The following is a 21,521-nucleotide window of genomic DNA, read 5'->3' as shown; positions in this document are numbered from 1 at the left end:
CCAAATGGCCTCCTCCTGCTCCTATCTTCTATGTTTCTATATGCAAACTGTTTGTGCCCTCTTCACAGCTTAGTTTCCCATCCAGATTGACGTCGGTAAACTTGAATACATTACATTCAGTTCCTACGTACAAAGTTATTAACATTGAATGGAGATCGCTGAGACCCCAGTAATGATCCTTGAAGCATCCCACCATCCGAAAATACCCATTTATTCCTGCTTGTCTTCTGTCCTTCAATCAATTCTATATTTATGGAAATATCTTGCGCCCATCCCCATGAGCCTTGTAACAAACTTGTGTGGTATCTTACCAAATGTTCTTTGAAATACCAAATATAATACACCCACAGCTACCCTTTAATCTATGCTGCTAGTTACATTCTCAAAAGCTGTGATGGATTTGTTAAACAGGATTTTCCTTTTGAAAACTATGTTGAGTCTGCCTAGCAATATTATGATTTCCTAAATGCCTTGTCACCACTTCCTTATTAATAGATTCCAGCAATTTCCCTATGACTGATGTCAGACTAACTGACCTGGAGTTCCACAAGCTGGTAACTCTGGAAGAACACAAGTACAACCACTATAGCCATATATTTCAGAATCCTAGGATGGCCACTAGCAGGCCCAGGCAATTTGTCAGCTTTTAAGCTCATTAATTACTTTCTTTCGCAAAATCTGTTATTTTAGTTTTTCACTCTTACTAAACCTTTGGTTCACCACTACTTCTGGCCTGATTTTTGAATCTTCTGCTGTGAAGGGAGACAAAAAGAATTCACCTAACATCTCTACCATTTACTTGTTCCCCATTGGCCCAGATTATATAATCAGCATCAGAGTGCTCAATGCTGACTGTGATTTAATTTGTTCATTTACAACTTCACGCTACAGCTTTTGTACCTTCAGGTGATGGTTCCAGCAGAGAAGAACAGCAGTCTACCGACTGCTGTGGGTGCTGGAATATTTTGACGCTCCAGCTCATTTATGAATTATGCTGTTGAGCTGGCTTTGCATCTGTTATAAAAAACTCTTAAGTATATGGTAAGTACAGGGCAAACAGACCAGGTCTCTGTGGTTTTGGTCATTTGATCCCACTGTCATAGCAGACATGGAGCAGCCTGGGCAGGGTAAAACCAGCAATCGGAAATTTAAACTTTCCGCAATGTACTGTGGACGTGTGCAAATTATTATTTCCTCAGAATCTAAAGGTTCATAAGCGAGCAAGTTGAATCACAGACCTCTCCCCTTATTGGAAAATTTGGACCAGTATTTTTCCTACTTTAGCCTTTCCAGGAACATTTACTTTCACTGCTCACTTCCTTTCCACATCGTTGGAGTAAGTCATACAAACTTTTTTTTTACATTTCTTGCTAGTTTACTCTCATTCTCTTTTCTCCTTCTACAAAATATTTTGTTATCCTTTGCTGGCTTTTAGAAAACATGATCGATTTTGTGCAAACATCTTTGAAGTAAAAGCTTAATGTAAAATAATTGGTTTAGCCCATTTTTGCCCAATGGAAACAGACAATTCCTAAATAATAGTAATAAAATTCATGCGGCAACTTCAAGCTTTCCAAACCTGTTGAATTCTATCATAGTTAATTCTTAATATATACTCAGATGTTTAATTGTGTTTTAACTAACAAATTAACCAAATGAAAAATTGTCAAAGCAAAAGATTTTCACACAAACAACAAAGACAAATATGTATCCTTTCAGCTTTAAACACTTACCTTAGCCTTCTTAGATTCTGGATCAAATCTCTCCAAAATTAGTTTAGCATTCTTGTATGTCTCCTTTTCCATTACTTCTTCAAGCTATTTGGAAACATACATTAGAATTACATATAAATATGACCAAATTTTGATAACATTATAGAGTACTAGTTTGAATATTAATAGACCTCAAATGATAATATGCAAGTTCAAAAGAGTCATATACAGCAGGATCTTTATAGGAAACCTGCCTACAGAAATGATATTAGATGTTACCACTGGCTAGTACTCTCAATATCAGTTTGAATATTTGATTTTTTATTAAAAATTTAATCACTCTATCCAACACGAACAGGAGTGGAAAATCCCAGCCTAAGTGACAAGGTAACAAATATCCTGGGAATAGAAAAGGCTATAATAAAAGCCATTAGAAATTAAGGAGTGATGAGAAATAAGTGTTAACTACTGGGATAATAATGGATAGAGCACTATAGAAAAAGAAATTAGGTAAAAACACCAAGGCATATAGTTGATGGAAAGTTACCAAAATAAGAGCTCTGTTCAAAAATACAGGCAGTATAAGAAATAAAACACGTAGAATAGAAGGAAGAGTAGCATGTGTAGTTACTGAAGCCTGGCTACAAGCTGAACATGACTTGAAGCTGCACAGTGAGGGAAATTGGCAAAAAGGTGTCAGTACAGTATACAGTCCAAAAAGAATTGCTCTGGAAGGCTTCACCATTGATTCTAGAACCGATAAAGCCTCATGACTTACCAATAATTACCAAATATTACCCTCCTCAACTGAAGTATTTGTACCAAATCGTTGTCAAACAAGACTTGAAAGAATCACCGAGGGCAGAAACATGGGGGACTTCAAAGTCCATTAAAGAGTGGCTCGGCAGTGCCACAACTGGCTGAGCAGGCAGACAGTCCTGAACTGGGACTGTGGCAGAAAACTGGGGCAGCATGATGGCACAGTGGTTAGCACTGCTGCCTCACAACGCCAGAGTCCCACGTTCAATTCTAGCCTCGGATCACTGTCTGTGGGGAGTTTGCACATTCTCCCTGTGTCTGTGGGTGTTTCCTCCCAAAGTTCAAAGATGTGCGGCTTAGGTTGGGTTGATTGGCCATGTTAAATTGTCTATTAGCGTCAGTGGATTAGCAGGGTAAAATGTGTGGGGTTGCAGGAATAGGGCCTGGGTGGGATTGCGGTTGGTGCAGACTCGATGGGCTGAACAGCCTCCTCCTACCTGGCCTCACCCTGTGATAGCACTAATCTCCTAATTATAGTCTCTTTAGCATCGCCAATTTTAAGTGATTCTAAAACCAGTTCAAGGAAAAAGTCTACTTTACATCGTCCTCACTATTCTACCTCTTGTAGATGTGTTGAAAGAGGTGATGGCAAGGTAGATCTGCTGTCATCAGTGTACTTGTGAAAACTAATGCTCTGCTTTCAGGTGACTTTGCCATGGGGCAGCTCCACCTCATCACCATCTCTCTCAAATGTTCCACTGTTGTTGAACTATCAGATTGCTTATTCACTTCCAGTAATGGTCAAGCAGAAATTTCCTACAATTCAATGCTGGGATGATTGAGCCATTATTTTCAGTCCCCAGTCCAAAATCCGCTTCCTAGCTATGGACTCTATCCATCTTCCTGGCAATGTTAGAACATAAGAAATAGGAGCAGGAGTAGGCCATCTAGCCCTTCGCGTCTGCCCCGCCATTCAATAAGATCATGGCTGATCTGTCGTGGCTCAGTTCCACATTCCCGCCCTCTCCCCATAACCCTTAATCCCATCACCTAACAAAAACCCATCAACCTGCGTCTTAAAAATATTTGGCGAGGCAGCCTCCACCACCTCAACAGGCAGAGAATTCCAGAGATTCACCACCCTTTGAGTGAAGAAGTTCCTCCTCAACTCTGTTCTAAACCGTCCCCCCCTTTATCTTGACGCTGTGCCCTCTAGTCCTACTGTCCTTTCTGAGCAGGAAGAGTCTCTCCACCTCTATCCTATCCATCCCATTCATCATCTTATATGTCTCAATGAGATCTCCCCTCATTCTTCTAAACTCTAACGAGTACAAGCCTAGTTTATTCAGCCTCTCCTCAGAGCTCAACCTCCTCAACTCTGGCATCAGCCTAGTAAACCTCCTCTGCACTCCCTCCAAGGCCAAAATATCCTTGCGTAAGTACGGCGCCCAAAACCGCACACAGTACTCCAGCTGCGGCCTCACCAATGCCCTATACAGCCGCAGCAAGACCTCCCTACTTTTATATTCAATCCCCCTCGCTATGAAGGCCAGCATCCCATTCGCCTTCCTGACCACCTGCTGCACCTGCAGGCTGGGTTTTTGTGACTCATGCACAAGGACCCCGAGGTCCCTCTGCACCGTCACCTGCTGCAGTTTTTCGCCACGTAAGAAACAGTCCTTCCTACCATTATTCCTACCAAAGTGGACCACCTCGCACTTGCCAACATTAAATTCCATTTGCCATTTCCTGGCCCATTCGCCCAGCCTATCTAGATCCTTCTGCAGACTCTCCACACCCTCCGCACAATTTGCCGTTCCACCAATCTTGGTGTCATCAGCAAATTTCGACACCATACACTCGGTTCCCTCCTCCAGATCATCTATATAAATGGTAAATAGCTGAGGCCCCAGCACCGACCCCTGGGGCACTCCACTAGTCACCAACCACCAATCTGAATAGCACCCATTAACCCCCACTCTCTGCTTCCTATTTGACAACCAATCCTCTATCCACGCTAACACCCTACTCCCAACTCCATGCCCCCTTACCTTCTGCAATAACCTCTTGTGAGGTACCTTGTCAAACGCCTTCTGAAAATCAAGACCACATCCACCGGCTCTCCTCTATCCACCGCCCGAGACACATCCTCATAGAACTCCAATAAATTCGTCGGACACGACTTCCCCTTAACGAAACCGTGCTGCGTCTGCTCTATCAAGCAATTCCCCTCAAGATGCCTCGCTATTTCCTCCTTGATGACGGATTCTAACATTTTACCTACAACAGACGTTAAACTAACCGGCCTTTAATTCCCTGCCTTTTGCCTGGCACCTTTCTTAAACAACGGCGTAACATTAGCCGCTTTCCAATCTTCCGGTACTTCCCCGGAATCCAGCGACGTCTGGAAAATAACCACCAAGGCATCCACTATCACCTCCGCCATTTCTTTCAGAACCCTCGGATGCATTCCATCCGGTCCTGGGGACTTGTCCACAATCAGTCCCTCCAGTCTGTCGAGCACCGCCTCTCTAGTAACAACAATGTCATTGAGACCCTCCAGTCCTACCACCTTTCCATCTCTAACACCTGGCAAATTATTCACGTCTTCCTCCGTGAAGACCGAAACAAAAAAAATTATTCAAGACCTCAGCCATTTCCCCATCCCCTACCACTAAGTCCCCCCTCTCATCCTCTAAGGGTCCAATGTTCACCCTAGCCAGTCTCTTCCTTTTTATATATTTATAAAAACTCTTGCTATCCTTTTTTATATTAAGCGCTAGCCCCAGCTTCATAGTTTCTCCTACCCTTCTTTATCAACTTTGTCAATCTTTGTTGACATTTAAACCTCTCCCAATCCTCTCCTCGCCCTCTACTCGCTTTTAATTTAACACTTTCCTTCACCTCCTTCGTCATCCAATCTGAAATTGATACAGTCTGTTAGTAACCTTGGTGTCACTTCTGTCCCGAATTGAGTTTTCTACACGTAGTTGTGCCATCACTAAGACTACCCATTTCCACATCTGTAATAATCGCTCAGCTTCAGCCCCATCTCAGCTCATTTGCTACTGACACCCCTGTTTGTACATTACATCTAAATCAGACTATGTCAATGCACTCCTGCCTGACCTCTCACATACTACCTTCAATAAACTTGAGGTCATTCAAGACCACTGCTGTGTTTTAACTTGCAGCTAGTTCCATTTCCCTATCACCACTATGCCTGGTGACATATATTGATTTTCTGTCAAGCAATTCTTAATTTTAAAATTTTCATCCTAGTTTTAAAATTCCTACCTGGCCTCACCCTGTGATAGCTCTAATCTCCTTCTAATTATAGTCTCTTTAGCATCGCCAGTTTTAAATGCTCCATAAAAGTGGCTGTGCCCTTAGTTGCCTTGGTCCTATGCTCTGGAATACCCTTCTTATATTTCTCTCTCTCGTTTTTGTTTTTTAAGACTCTCCTTAAAACCTAATTCTTTGAACAAGCTTCTGATCAATCTACGCAATATCTCCTACATGTGGCTCAGTGGCATATTCTGTTTAATAATGCTCCTATGGAGCACGTGATATTTTAATATATTTGTATGGTAGCTTTACTGTAAGCTGTTGTTGTATGCTATGAAGACAAAGTTAAAATGATACCACAATCAACAGCTTGGATCAAAGTTCTGCAGTTCCACCACATACAGTTGTGAACAGTGAGTATCAACTGTGCAACTAACAATTGTCAGCCAGCCAGAATATTGAAATTGAAGATTATCAGTTCATTGTTGAATTGTACATAGAAAGTCTGATTCAGCCTAAAGACTACAACCAGGGAAGGGGATGGAATTAGTAGCAAGTATACAGATGTTGCAGTGGGGTGAGGATAATGTGCCTTCAGTCTGCCAAATACATAACCAGAGAAAACTGCAGGTCATCCAAGAGTGCATCTTGGAGAATCAGCTGGTCAACACAAAAGTCAGGAGAGGTGGCGGTACAGTAGGTTTGAACGTTGCTGGAGTGGAACCCAAAATGTTTTCAGACGATATTGACAAAGATCAGGATGTAGATGAGAAATAGAGAGAACTCAAGATAGACTCGAGGGACTTCAAAGTGAAGAGCATACAATATTTATAATCCTTGCCTCTAAGCCAGAAGTTCTGGGTTGAAGTCCCATCTTAGGCCTTGTCAGCCAAGGAGGGTGAATTCATAATTCAGGCAAACAGAGCAAGGACATTTCCCCACCCAAACTGTTCTTTTTCTTCACATAAAACTAGTTGAATTTTGGACAAACAGGAGACTTAATGTCTTTCTGACATTAAAAAAATGTGAACATTGGTGGCCATTGCAAGATAAAATAAGAGAGCAAGAATAAGAGCAAGTACAAGAATCAAAGTGAGAGGAAAAAGAAGGAAGGAAAATTGTTTTAATGGGCTTTCTTTTTGATTGGGGAAATTTGCGTTGCACAAAATACTTTTTGAATATCTGTTAAAGTAGGTTTCCTAACAGCGGGAAGAATCCAATACTAGTATGGTGTTACTGAGACAGTAAATTAATACCAGTTCAAAAGTGGGTAGAATACCGCTGGGGATGTAGATGTGCTGTTTCAGGGGTAAGAATGCAACAGCACTACCTATCTTGAAGGTTAACCTTGGAGGACTCAAGGGCAAGTAAAATGAACAGGTAAATTTAATCGTGACAGAGATGATTGAAATAGCGTGACAAAAAAAAGATAGCATTTGTGTGAACCTATGGTAAATTGCCATTTGTGCGATATTTTGATTCCTGATACAGTAAAATACAGCAAAGTGCATACCGTTTACTTTAGGAAAATTGGAAAAGAAATACTAAAGGAGCAAAAAAATTCCAAAATTCCCGAAGCTTGTTAATTGTACTTAACAGCTTCACAGTGAAGAAATGTCAAATATTGCTAATTGTTTAAATATAATGAGGAGAATAATTACATGCACCTACTTCAATAATGGAATGTACAAAAATCTATCAGCAGTCATTATTGAAAGTTATTAGACATGACAGTAAATGACAGGCAATTCCTCAGATTTATTTCCTCATAGCACTTAATGCTATTAATTTAAAGAAGGTTGTTGGCAGAGTGCTTTAAGAAATAAAGTCTGTGTGCCAATTAACCGCTGTCAGCATTGATTTTAGATTATTTATTAGCAGAAGCAATTAGCTTGGTGCAAAGCACCGCAAAAACTCAATAAAGGCAAAAAGGAGCAATGAAATTCCTTTAATGACATATAAAGGCCAATATCTCATTTGCTTTACTGTTAATCTCAAACCATCAGTGTAGAGAGAAATTTGCAATTTTCTTGTAAGGCAAGACAAAATTAACAAATTAAAAATAAGCCCGTTTCCTGCATGAGTACAGGCAAGAATCAACCGTTTGAAAAAGGAACAAATTCAGTTTGATCTGTTTCAATTTATGTTGATTGGAATTAGTTTAGGGGGAGTATACAGATCCCAATGAACTGACAAAATTTAAAATTGATGTGAAGAAAGGAACAGAACATCTGCTAATGGGGCTTACACAAAGCAGGAAGGACTCAGCTTTAGCAGAAAGACAGATGGGGAGAAACTGGCAGTGCACAACGTCAAAGTAGATCTGATTTTTGAGAATGCCATCAGTGATAAGACACCAAGTAGATCTGGAACTCAGAATTCACATACAAGTGCAGAGGCACTACAAATTCTAAACTCATTACATTTCTGCCCTTGTAGTCAATTCTAAATTAATATTTACCAGATTTAATCACAAGGATAGTAAACCTCATAAATGATTGTAAAAGGGCATTGCTATACAAAATAATTGTCTGGAAAGGATGGACATCGTAAATTTCATGAAGTGCAATCAGTCATTCGATGGATGGAAAATCTGGTTTGGTTAACTATGGTTTTTAATAGCCATAAAAAAAATTAAATCTTGTACTGAAGACATCAAAGCACAACCACCTTGGTAAATGCGATAGATTTAGAACAAATCGAATGGTTCAAAATTGCACATTCATGACGAACTGTAGCCCATCAGCAACAGCAGAATTGCATTTCACTACAATCCGTAACCCAACAGCTCACTATCAGTACCATCAAAGCAGGACACCAACATTGATTCAATGAGCAAAGTAGGAGGGCACACCAGGACCAGCACCAGGCTGCTGGTTTCAATCCAAATAAGCTGCAACATAGGATTGTATGAATATTAAAAAATGGAAGCAGCATGAAGTAAATGATCCCACACCAATGGATTAGATCAAAGCTCTGCAGTCCTGCCAAATCCAGTTCTGAACAGTGGTGGATAATTAAACACCTAGCAGGAAGAGGAGTCTCTATGAACATCCTGATCCTCAAAGGGGGTGAGCCAGCACACGAGTGCAAAGGATAAGGCTAAAGCATTTCCAACTATCTTCAGTTAGAAGTGCCAAACGGATGCCCATTTCAGCCCCCTCCTGATGTCCTCATCATCACAGAAGCCTGTCTTCAGTCAAGTCAATTCACCCCATGTGATAACAAGAAATGGTTGAGGGCACTGAATACAGCAGAAGTTTTGGGCCTAAACATCTGGCTGTGGGTGCTGAAGGCTTGTACTTCAGAACCAACCAAGCCTCTATGCAAGCTACTTAAATTTCCCAGGGGATTGGGTAAACAGGTTAAAAAGTTAAGATGAGAGAGATACATACCACTGAGAAAGGAAAATTCTGCCAGGAGGATGTATAATCCATCGCTAACTAAGGAAGTTAAGGGTGGTATGAAATTGAATGAAGACACATTCAATGCTACACAGATTAGCAGCACACCAGAAGACTGGGAAAAGTTTTAGAAACCAGCAAAGGATAGCTAAAACAATAATTAAAAATAATAAAGAGGGAGAAATTGAAGTATGAAGAAAGAAAGCAAGAAAAGCTTCTACAAGCATATGAAAAGGAGAAGAGCAGCTAATGTAAGCACTGATTCCTTAAAGGATGAGCCTGGGGAACTAAATAATGGAAAATGAGGAAATGGCAGGGAGGTAGGAACTTAAAATAATCACCATCACTAGATAGAAGTATTGTGGATGCTAATAATGCTAAAGGCTGACCTGATGCCCTCATCCTAAGGTGCTAAAAGTAGTGGCTGCTGAGATAGTGGATGTATTGGTTTTAACCTTCCAAAATGCTAGACTCCATTATTGAGGAGGAAGTAGCAAGACATGAACACATTTAGAAAAATCATAGTACAATCAGACAGTCAAAATGGCTTTGTGATGGGGAAATCCTATTCGACACAGTTCATAGGGTTCTTTGAGGATGTAACAAACAGGGTAGATGAAAAGTAACCAGTAGATGTGGTAATGGGATTTCCAAAAGGCATTCGATAAGGTATCACATACAAAGTTATTACATTTATGGTGTTGAGGATGATACATGAGCATGAAGAGGGGGCTGGTTAACTAACATGAAACAGGATAAATCTGTCATTTTCAGGATGGCAAACTGTAACCAGAGTGCCAGAGGTCAGTGCTGGGGCCTCAACTATTACAATTAATATTAAGGACCTGGATGGAGGGCAAGAGTTGTAGCCAAATTTTCTGGTGATATAAAGATAGGTGGGAAAGCAAGTGGTGAGGAAAATGCAGTGCACAAGGTAATATAGATAGATTAAGTGAGTTGGCAAAGATTTGGCAGATGGAGCTTGTGGGAAAATGTGATGTTGTCTACTTCCGCAGGAAGAGTAGAAAAGCTGAATATTATTTAAATTGAGATAGTTCAGAACACTTCAGCACAAAGGGACCCAGGTGTTCTTGTACATAAATCACAGGAAAGTCAGCATGCAGATATAGCAAGGACCATCATTGCAAGGGTGGTGCAGCATAAAAAATAGGGAAGTTTGTCCAAGGCAATAATGAGAACACATCTAGGATACAGTGTACAGTTTTGGTTACCTTATGGAGGGCCATACTTGCATTGGAAGTAAATTAGAGAAGGCTCATAAGGGATTCTAGGGATAAGGGGTTTGTCTTGTGAGGATAGGTTCAGCAGGTTAGACCTAAATTCATTTGAGTTTGGCTTCACATGGTAGATGCTGAGAGGATGTTTCCCTTTGTGGGGGAATCTAGAACTAGGGGTTTCTTCTCTGAAGGTCATTAGTGCTTGTATTTCTCTTCCCCAGTAAGCAGTGGAGGTTACTAAATATATGAGGCTTAGTTAGGCAGATCTTCTTGAAGGGACAGGCAGGAAAGTGATGTATAGGCCACAATCAAATCAGCTAGGATCTTAGTGAATGGTGCAGCAAATTTGAGGTGCCAAATGGCCAACTCCTGCTCCTATCTCTCTTTGGACTCTCTGCTGCCTTTGAAACACTCATCAGCACAATCTTCCTCATATATTTCACTCCACTGTCCTTGTCATTCTGGTTCCTATAGTCAGACTCCTTCAGTGACTCCTAAGGACATGCACATGTAGGTTTCTTTGCTGTACATCCTAGGCTACATTCTGCCCCTTCCCTTTTGTTATGCATTATGCCTTGGTGACATTATTCAGAAGGATCAGTTCAGTTTTCACTTGTACACTCAGATCCATATTTTTCTCTTTCATCTACCCAAAGGATATCATCACTCTTTTCAACTACGTGCCCCTACATTAAAACCAAAGGAAATAAAAAGGATCCTTCAGCTAAATGTCAGCAAAACTGAAAACATTCTACTCAACTCTTACAAGTATTTCTGCCCATCAATCAACTTCCTTGATTGTACCTCAGGCTAAAACCAGAAGCACAGAACTTTGGCATTCTGCTCACCTTCTTTCCATTCATCCAAAGTGCTATCAGAAACATTGCCTTTCATCTCACGTGTCACCTACCTCTACCCATACATCTCCTCTTCTGCCATCATATGTTATTACCTCTAGGCTTGATCTTGCCAATGTTTTCCTTCCATCTTTCACCTTCCACAAAATTAGAACTCATTCAAAACCACTGCAATCCACATCCTGCATCCAATATCAATGTCCACATCCCCACACTCCAGTGAACTGACTCAGATCCTTCTCTCCAGCTTCAAACCTGATCAAGACCTCACTCAATTTCAGGGACACATTCCTGCACATATTCTAACAATGGTCTACTCTCGGCACCATCTGTTCCTTTAGCTACTAAACTCGTGTGCTCCCTGAACAGTTTTAGCAAATCACTGACCTCTCTATCTTCAAAAGATTTGCTATCACCCTTCTCTTCAATCATCTGTTGCCCATTTCTGCATTTTATTCTCTTTCTACTTTTTTATTCTCCAGTCAGCATCCTGTGAAGTACCTCAAGATGAGTTTTTGTACATGTTTGACACAGTAACAATGCAAATCAGATCCTGGAAAGGAGAAAAGGAGCACAGCATAGTTCCTATAATTTCCCCAAAAATCTGCCTTAAACACAACTTCAGAAAGGTGTCCCTTACTATTTCAGTCTGAACATTTTCACAGCCCATACTTCTGACTTCCGGAAGAGTGAAATCACCAAGTGATTTATTTTTTAAAAAGTAAATACAAGAAGTAGGCAATTTTGCCCGTAAGCTTTCTCCACCACTCAATAAGCTCATGGCTGATTGGATTGTGGCTTCAACTCCATTTTCCTGCCTGACCCCCATGCTGATCAAAAATCCATTAACTCGGCCTTGAACAGATTCAATGAACCAGCCTCCACAGCTCTCTGGTGAAGAGAATTTTGCAGACTCAAAAAAAAAATCTCCTTATCTATCTTAAATAGGGCACCCTTAACTTTTAAACTGTCCTCTCTGGTTCTACACCTCCCCATAAGGAGAAACATTCTGTCCTCATCTATCTTATCAGGTCCTCTCAGGATCTTATATTTTTCAATAAGATCACTTCTCATTCTTGTAAACTCCAATGTGTATCGGCCCAACCTGCTCAACCTTTCTTCATGACATGACCCCTTCATCCCAGGAATCAGTATGGTGAACCTTTCCTGACCTGCTTCTAATGCAGTTATATTCTTTCATAGTTGTATCAGTGAGTTCAGCCTAGATTCATCCAAGTTGTCAACCTGCAACTGAAATGTTTATTGGACTTCAGCAATATCACTTAATTTATTCTTGTTAGGAGTGAAGTTGAGCTTGTGTGTAAGGAAATTATGTTTTCTTAATTTTACTTAGACTGGGTTAAGTACAATAAAACCCATCATTTTTTTTTTAAAAGACATTTAAGGAAACTGGTGTGTCTTTTTTACAGTCACAACATGGAAACAGTTAAACACTCGGTGAATTGGCAAGCATATCACTTTTTAAAAAAAGTCGCAGTAAAAGAGGTGGGTAAATAGGGCATTCAATTTCTCCTCATCTGATCATAAAGTGTATTCTTCCTTAAATGCAGAAACCAAAACTGCACACAGTACTCCAGGTGTGGTTTTTGCGCTCTGCAAATTTTAGCAACACTTCCTTAGTGTGGTATGCCAATCCTCTTGCAATAAATGCCAACATGACATATGCTTTCTTAACTACTTTCTGCTACTTTTGTTCCTTTTAAAAGTACACACAGGTCCCTCTGAACATCAACATTTACAAGCTTCACACCTTTTAAAAATATTCAGCTTTCTTTTCTTAATACCAATGTTATAACCTTACATTTCTCCACATGATACTCCATCTGCCACTTTGTTTCCCACTCACATAACCTTTCTATAACTCGTTGCACCATGTCCATCTTGCAGCTTCCCCAATTAGCTTTGCTTTGTCTGGAAACACAGATACATTACACTCAGTTCTTTGTGTAACTAAATAATAGATTGCAAATAGCCAAGGCCCCAGCATTGATCTTTGTGCCATGCCACTAGTCAAAGCGTAACAATTTGAAAACTATCTGCTTATTCCTAACTCTTTGCTTCCTGTTAGCCGATCCTTTATCCATACTAATATTTCAGCCTCTACTCCATGAGCCCTTATCTTTTGTGTGGCTTTGGAAATCCAAGTGTACCACATCCACTGGTTTCCCTTTAGCTATCCTACTAGTTACATTCTCAAAAACGTGAATAAATATATCAAACACTATTTCCTTTCGTAAAACCATGATGATTTTTTTGGACAAAACTATGATTTTCTAAAATCAAGAATTCCTTAATAAGAGTTCCAGCAATTTCTTGATGAATAATGTCAGACTAACTGTCCTCTTCCCTACAAAGTTACATTTGCTAATTTTCAATCCTTTTGGAAAATCATAATCTGTGCATTCACTCTCTCTGCATGATCTCTTTCAGTATTCTAGGGTTTATGCCATTAGGTCCTGGGGATCTGCCTGATTTTAACCCTTTAGTTTTCTCCAAAACCTTTTCTCTGCTGATATTAAATTTTCTCACTCTTATTAGCCCCTTGAATCCTCTATTTCTGGTATACAATTTGTATTTTCTACCGTGAAGTCAAGACAGTCAGGGTTTGATGAAATCAACCTTTATCCAGTACGTCAACCTGGCTTGGTCCAAACCAGATCCCAGCACTGTGAAGTGTTCTCCCCTTTCAGGCCACACCTTTCTGTTTTAAATTTCAAACTGAACAATGAATGACTACTTTTTGAAGAAGACTTATACTGACTTGAAACACTGGGGAGATTTCCTGCTCCCATTTTGAGGGGTGGGATTGGCAGCAGGAGTAGGAAATCGAAAATTTTAAAAGTTTGGTGTACCAAAACATAGTTTATGCTTGCAGGCTTTCCCATTCTGATTGTCCCTGCCCCTCCTGCCAATAATGTAACAGGAATCCCAACACTGAACATTAGGATCCTAATTTGAATGTATTTAACTATCATTATCAGGCCTTTACACCTGACTGCATACACACACATATTGAGGGAGGCAGTTCATAGAATAGAATCATACGTTAGTTCCATTTTAATTCCCCCCCAAAAATCAGGAACCCTTCAAAAACTGTGCCCTAATCTTTTAAAACAAATTTGCTGGAAGGACAGACTCAATTCTGCATGGAAGTTCCCCTTAACTTTTTTTTAAATCCCTAATCCTTGGGGATGCTGGCTTTTGCACTACTGTTCCTGTCCACCGCCATTCTGCCTAAAAACTGTGCCCATTAATTCCCGTTCTCTCTCTCCAGAGGTGCACCAGGCCTGCTGAGCTTTCCCAGCATTTTCGATCTTTATTTCAGCTTTTCAGCATCTGTATTATTTTGTTTTTATTTAAGGAATGACAACTTTCCTTTTTCAAAATATAGTGTACATTTGTGCTTATTAGGCTTTGGGCTATTGGAATTAAAGATTGGAACGTGCACCTTGAGTGACCCAGTGCCAGTGGTCAATTAATTCCAGAGCAAATAAAGCATGATTTGATGCAGAGCATCACTTCATTAATTCAACGATGTTATTTAGCCCCACTTTAAAATGCAACTCTATGTTATGAGTGACATTTTACATTTCATACACCAGCCATTCTGTGATTTTCCTGACAGTCTACAATGTTGATGCAGAGTGAGACTGCCAGAATTAAAATTATACAGTCCTGATAGCCAGCAAAAAAAAACTTCAATTCCATAAGCGAGAGTTTGGTTTGAACGAAGGTTTTGCTGGTAAAGAGGTCAATTTATGCATCATTTATCCTTATGTTTGACTAAGTATTTGGTAAACCTTTAGAAAAGTTGCTAAATCTAGTCAAAAGTTTCAAAGCCAAATCAAACTGTGTGCTATGTCAGCTAAGTATCTATAATCTTGGCAGAGCTGTAAAAGCTAATAATGTATGTTGCATTAGATACTGAACTAATATGCACAGCTTAATTGGGTATAGAAGCTAGTCTCTAAAAGCCATTATTAAGTACTTAACAGAATCGATCCTACAAAGCCATCACAGTAACCTCAAATGCTTTTAACATGCAGATGAGAAGAATTTTTTTTCTCTCAGAGGGTGGTTAGTCTGTGAAATTCTCTTCCCCAGAAAGAAGTGGCGGCTGAATCTTCAAATCTATTCAATGCTGACTGCAATAGATTTTTGATAGACAAGGGAGTTAAAAGATATAGGGAACAGACAGGAAAATGGAGTTGAGATCACAGTTAGTTCAGACATGATTTTATTAAATGGCAGAGCAGGCTTGAAGGGCCGAATGGCGTAGTCATGCTCCTAAGTTCGATGTTTCAAAATTGTATTAGACAGAGATTTCACAGTTTACAAGACAAATTTAAATGACTGCACACTGATGCACAATGAATGGCCAAGTTGCTAATGCAGCTCTTAACGTGCTCAGTTTTATAACCTTTTTCTCCACTTAAGTAAACTGAAATTTTAGATCGAAATGACAAATAGAAACATACATACATGACATATAAACGACCAACACTCAGCCAAAATAAATTACCTTCAATTATTCAGCTAAATAACTGGCTTTCATTTTCTACAGTTAACAGTTGTATGCTATCGATTTTGATCCCCAAAACTGTGGTTGAGTTATTATCTGATTAAAAACTAAGCTTTATTGAGACAATCAATTGCAAACAGGTTTAATGTTCAAAAAACAGTTATAAACTAAGATTTAATTGCTCTTTGCTTTTGTATAATTCTCTCTCTTAAGCTGCAAAAGATTTCTGGTTTTTGGAGCATCTTCTCTGTCAATCCACTTTTTCACTTGTCTTACTTTACTCAAATTGATTTATTGTTTTCTTTGTGGACAGTCATGGTTGAAGATACCCTCTAGATAACCTAATGTACGACAACATGTCAATTACCAGCCTTTTAGCATGGCTGCTCCCGTTCAAATCTGGGCAAGCATTTTTCCAGCAGACAGAAACCAGCATGTGAAGGTTCAAACAGTAAACTTCAATATTACACCCAGAGTTGAATTCAGAGTTTGATTTTTAAAATTGGAAAATCCATTATTGCATGCTTAGCAATATGAACAAACAGAATTAACATATTTGATTTTAAATATATTTCTCTTACACACCAGGACATTATGCTAAGGTTACAATTAGCAGAGCAATACAGGAAAATATACTAAAACCAATGGACTAAATGCTATCTGGATGCTTACTACATTTAACTACTACTTTGTTAGTAATTGGGACATCAGATGCCTCTGGTGAAATAGTTTTAAAGGCAGAATCCAGAATTTTAAAATGTTACTCACAATTTTCTTTTTTTGTACTTTTAAATCTTCTAGAGCTTCAGCTGCAAAAAAAAGTGTTAAGAATTAGCAGTTTTGTGGCTTTCAAAAACAAACAGTGGAAAATATACTGTAAAATTACAAGACAATATAAAATGCAAGAAAAACAGACTTTATATATTTTACAGAGATGTTTAAAAACTCACTGTTCCTTTCAGTTCTTTTGCAAAACAGCCAAATCAATATTTTTCGTATTAACCATACCCTGGAAAACACAATCAGCATGAGCAACACAAACGTGACAGGGACTGAACAAAAAAAGGAATTAGACAAAGTAAATTTAAAACAACAAAAAATTCACTGGAACATAATTATGCAGTACAATAGTTTGTCTATTAACTTCAGTGAACAAAATCTTCTGAGGGAACATTAACCAGAAAACAGATGGCTATCCAACATCTCCAATATCATTGGATAATAGGGTGTTAGCTCAGGTTGTGAAAGATTCCACAAACATCTTAAATATAGAGGCTATAAATTACCATCCCAACAAAAAGACATGCTTAAATTGTTTGGTAAAGGTGGAGTTCCACATCTTTTTTGTTTCCCTTTTCTCCCATAAGTTAGTATATGCTATATGCTTTTTTATTAATGCAGTTTGTCCAAAACGGATAGTTTCTTATAGTGAATGAAGCAGCACGTTTCAACATTGAAGGTATAAGACATGTCTCAGCAATGTGTTTGTCTCAGCAATGTGTTTGACATACTTGAGCCCACAGGTCAAAGGCTGTAAACTGAAAGAATATGTGTGGCAAATCAGTATTTCTACCTTGGTCATCTTGAGTCCAAGGAACATATACAAGAACGAGTATATAATTATAGAGTTCAAGTAACATACCATTGTGACAGTTTGCTTACATCAGCTAGAGTTCTATAAGCCCACCTTTGCAGATCAATGTTGAAAAATATAAATTCATGTATGGAAAAGAAAACATCTAGAGTCAATAGGTAGTTCCACCTAGTAGCTGTTAGGCCTGTGGAAACTTGTGGATCTAATTTCTTCAGACACCAGTAGAGGGGACAACAATGACAAAGTGCCTCTTGCAGTTTGACAAAAATAGCAGCTTTTATCAGGGAGAATTCTGGTTAGCGTACAATGCATTGCCTACTTTGTCTACTATATATCAACTCTGCATGATTGCTAAGTAGACTTAGATTAAACAGAAATGCACCTTATTTTCTCATTTTAAAGCTAAAGGCTTTTTAAAAAAATTCATTTGTGGGACATGGAAGTCACTGGCTGGCCAGCATTATTGCCCAACCCTAGTTGCCCTTGAGGTGGTGATAGTGAACTGCCTTCTTAAATGCTACAGTCCACATGTTATAAGGAGGGACTTCCAGGATTTTGACCCAGTGACTGAGAAGGAACAGCGATATATTTCCAAGTCAGGATGGTGAGTGGTTTGGAGGGGAATGTGCAGGTTGTAATGTTCCCTTGTATCAGCTGCAGTTGTCCTTCTTGATGGAAGCCATCATGGATTTGGAAGGTGCTATCTAAGGATCTTAGATGAATTGTTGCAGTGTATCTTGTAGATAGTACACACTGCTGCTACTGAGCATTGATGACAGAGGGAGTAGATGTTTATGGATGTCGTGCCACTCAAGTGAACTGTTTTCTCCTGAATGGTGCCAAGCTTCTTGAGCTGCACCCATCCAGGCAAGTGGGGAATTTTCCATCACGCTCCTGACTTGTGCCTTGTAGATGGTGGACTGCTTTTGGGGAGGAGGGCAAGTTACTCATCACAGCATTCCTTGCCTCTGACCTAGCTGGGCTACCGCTTAATATAAAAAAGGATAGCAAGAGTTTTTATAAATATATAAAAAGGAAGAGGCTGGCTAGGGTGAACGTTGGACCCTTAGAGGATGAGAGGGGGGACTTAGTGGTAGGGGATGGGGAAATGGCTGAGGTCCTGAATAACTTTTTTGTTTCGGTCTTCACGGAGGAGGACGTGAATAATTTGCCGGGTGTTAGCGATGGAAAGATGGTAGGACTGGAGGGCCTGAATGACATTATTGTTACTAGAGAGGCAGTGCTCGACAGACTGGAGGGACTGATTGTGGACAAGTCCCCAGGACCGGATGGAATGCATCCGAGGGTTCTGAAAGAAATGGCGGAGGTGATAGTGGATGCCTTGGTGATTATTTTCCAAACGTTGCTGGATTCCGGGGAAGTGCCGGAAGATTGGAAAGCGGCTAATGTTACGCCATTGTTTAAGAAGGGTGGCAGGCAAAAGGCTGGGAATTATCGGCCGGTTAGTTTAACGTCTGTTGTAGGTAAAATGTTAGAATCCGTCATCAAGGAGAAAATAGCGATGCATCTTGAGGAGAATTATCTGGTAGAGCAGACGCAGCACGGTTTCATTAAGGGGAAATCGTGTCTGACGAATTTATTGGAGTTCTATGAGGATGTGTCTAGGGCGGTGGATAGAGGAGAGCCGGTGGATGTGGTCTTTCTTGATTTTCAGAAGGCGTGAGGCACCTTGTCAAACAAGAGGTTATTACAGGTCAGGGGGCATGGAGTTGGGGGTATGGTGTTAGCGTGGATAGAGGATTGGCTGACAAATAGGACGCAGACTGTGGGGGTCAGTGGGTGCTATTCGGATTGGCAGTTGGTGGCTAGTGGAGTGCCCCAGGGGTCGGTGCTGGAGCCTCAGCTATTCACCATTTATATAGATGATCTGGAGGAGGGAACCGAGTGTATGGTGTCGAAATTTGCTGATGGCACCAAGATTGGTGGAACTGCAAATTGTGCAGAGGGTGTGGAGAGTCTGCAGAAGGATCTAGATAGGCTGGGCAAATGGGCCAGGAACTGGCAAATGGAATTTAATGTTGGCAAATGTGAGGTTGTCCACTTTGGTAGGAATAATGGCAGGAAGGACTATTATTTACGTGGCGAAAAACTGCAGCATGCGACGGTGCAGAGGGACCTCAGGGTCCTTGTGCATGAGTCGCAAAAACCCAGCCTGCAGGTGCAGCAGGTGGTCAGGAAGGTGAATGGGATGCTGGCCTTCATAGCGAGGGGGATTGAATATAAAAGTAGGGAGGTCTTGCTGCAGCTGTATAGGGCACTGGTGAGGCCGCAGCTGGAGTACTGTGTGCAGTTCTGGTCGCCGCACTTACGCAAGGATATTTTGGCCTTGGAGGGAGTACAGAGGAGGTTTACTAGGCTGATTCCAGAGTTGAGGGGGTTGAACTATGAGGAGAGGCTGAATAAACTAGGCTTGTACTCGTTAGAGTTTAGAAGAATGAGGGGAGATCTCATTGAGACATATAAGATGTTGAATGGGATGGATAGGATAGAGGTGGAGAGGCTCTTCCCGCTCAGAAAGGACAGTAGGACTAGAGGGCACAGCCTCAAGATAAAGGGGGGGCGGTTTAGAACGGAGTTGAGGAGGAACTCCTTCATTCAAAGGGTGGTGAATCTCTGGAATTCTCTGTCTGTTGAAGTGGTGGAGGCTGCCTCGCTCAATATTTTTAAGACGCGGGTTGATAGGTTTTTGATAGGCAAGGGGATTAAGGGTTATGGGGAGAGGGCGGGAATGTGGAACTGAGCCACGACAGATCAGCCATGATCTTACTGAATGGCAGGGCAGGCTCGAGGGGCTAGATGGCTTACTCCTGCTCCTATTTCTTATGTTCTGACCTGCTCTTGTAGCCACTGTATTTATGTGGTAATTCCAGTTGAGTTTCTGGTCAATGGTAACATCAAGGTGTTATGATGATAACACCATTGAATGTCATGGGGCAGTGGTCAGAGTGTCTCCTATTGGTCATTTCCTGACATTTGTGTGGCGCAAATGAGATGCCTTGCATGCAACAAACAGAAGATACTTTTGAACATGGGTTAAGAATGAAAGCTTTGATCTACAGTGATGACTGTAATAATCTTTGCCCCAAAGATTACAAAGCGCAAATCTGTTTAAGATTTTGCTGCAAGTTACATATCAGTACTGTACACCACTTTAAACATGGTCCAAGTCACCAGTTGGTCTCCACAACACATTTCAATCTTGGGAAAGAAGCTGCATTATCGTATGTCAAAATATCTTAGCTAAACTGAATGTCAAAACAACTAAGGTTAGTGGACAATTCCGTCTTCAGAGGACCAAGTATAATCAAAAAAAAAGGTGCTTTTGTGTAGCCAGAGAAAGATGAGTCCCAGGATGAGCTAGCAGGTCCAGTCCCACTTGGACTATTGAGCACAATTCTGGTCATGATACTGAAATGGGAATATCCTCGCTTTGCAGATACAAATGAGGGCAACTGATTCAATATCAAACATTAAGTGTATCTGAACTTCAAAAGACATCAAGTTGAGAATTATTTACAATGGAGAAAAGGCAGCTCAGTTGAAGTATTCAAGAATCTTTCAATGCACTAAAATGAAACCCCATTAAATGTGTTCATATTATTCATCTGGACATATGTCAAAAGCAAGGTCACCTATTATTGGCCACCTCAAGTTGCCCTGTAGAAGTTGGTGATAAGCATTTTTCTTGATGAAGGCACTGACAATATTGTTAAGCAGAAATTTGCTGAATTTTGAACCAATGACCATGAACGAATGGCTAGATCTGTGGAAAAAACTACCTGAAAGCGGTGGTGTTCCCACGCACCTGCTGTCGTTGTCCTTCTTTATGGGTTTATCAAAGAAGCCTTGGTGAGTTGCTGAAGCACAGCTTGTGCACACTAGTTACAGTATCTCGTGGTAGAGGGAGTGAATATCTATGGTGGGTGATTGGTTGTCAATCAAGCAAGCTGCTTTGTCCTCGATGGTGCCAAACCTCTGAAATTGCTGTAGCTGCACCTATCCAGGCAAGTGAAGGGTATACTCCTGACAGGTAAAGGAGGAAAAAGCTTTGGATACTCAGGAAATGAGTCACTTGCCTCAAATCTTAAGTTTATGATTAACAATC

At 40.4% G+C, this 21,521-nt stretch overlaps 1 protein-coding gene across 4 annotated transcripts in view; it reads right to left on the bottom strand.

The window, feature by feature from the left end:
- lnpk (lunapark, ER junction formation factor) overlaps positions 1 to 21,521 on the bottom strand; it is a 99,149-nt gene that overhangs the window by 44,538 nt on the left and 33,090 nt on the right. For all 4 annotated transcript variants that reach the window (XM_080198937.1, XM_080198938.1, XM_080198940.1 and 1 more), the window contains exons 5-7: positions 16,752 to 16,810; positions 16,570 to 16,610; positions 1,734 to 1,817 (exon numbers count right to left, since the gene is read on the bottom strand). In XM_080198937.1, the coding sequence (XP_080055063.1) occupies positions 1,734 to 1,817; positions 16,570 to 16,610; positions 16,752 to 16,810 (184 nt within the window). The remainder of the gene's footprint in view (positions 1 to 1,733; positions 1,818 to 16,569; positions 16,611 to 16,751; positions 16,811 to 21,521) is intronic.

Source organism: Carcharhinus amblyrhynchos, chromosome 11 (genome assembly GCF_965287045.1).
Source record: "Carcharhinus amblyrhynchos chromosome 11, sCarAmb.v2.hapA, whole genome shotgun sequence".
Lineage (NCBI taxonomy): Eukaryota > Metazoa > Chordata > Chondrichthyes > Carcharhiniformes > Carcharhinidae > Carcharhinus > Carcharhinus amblyrhynchos.
Note: the sequence above shows the minus strand (reverse complement) of the source record. Positions and strands in the feature narration are given on the sequence as shown.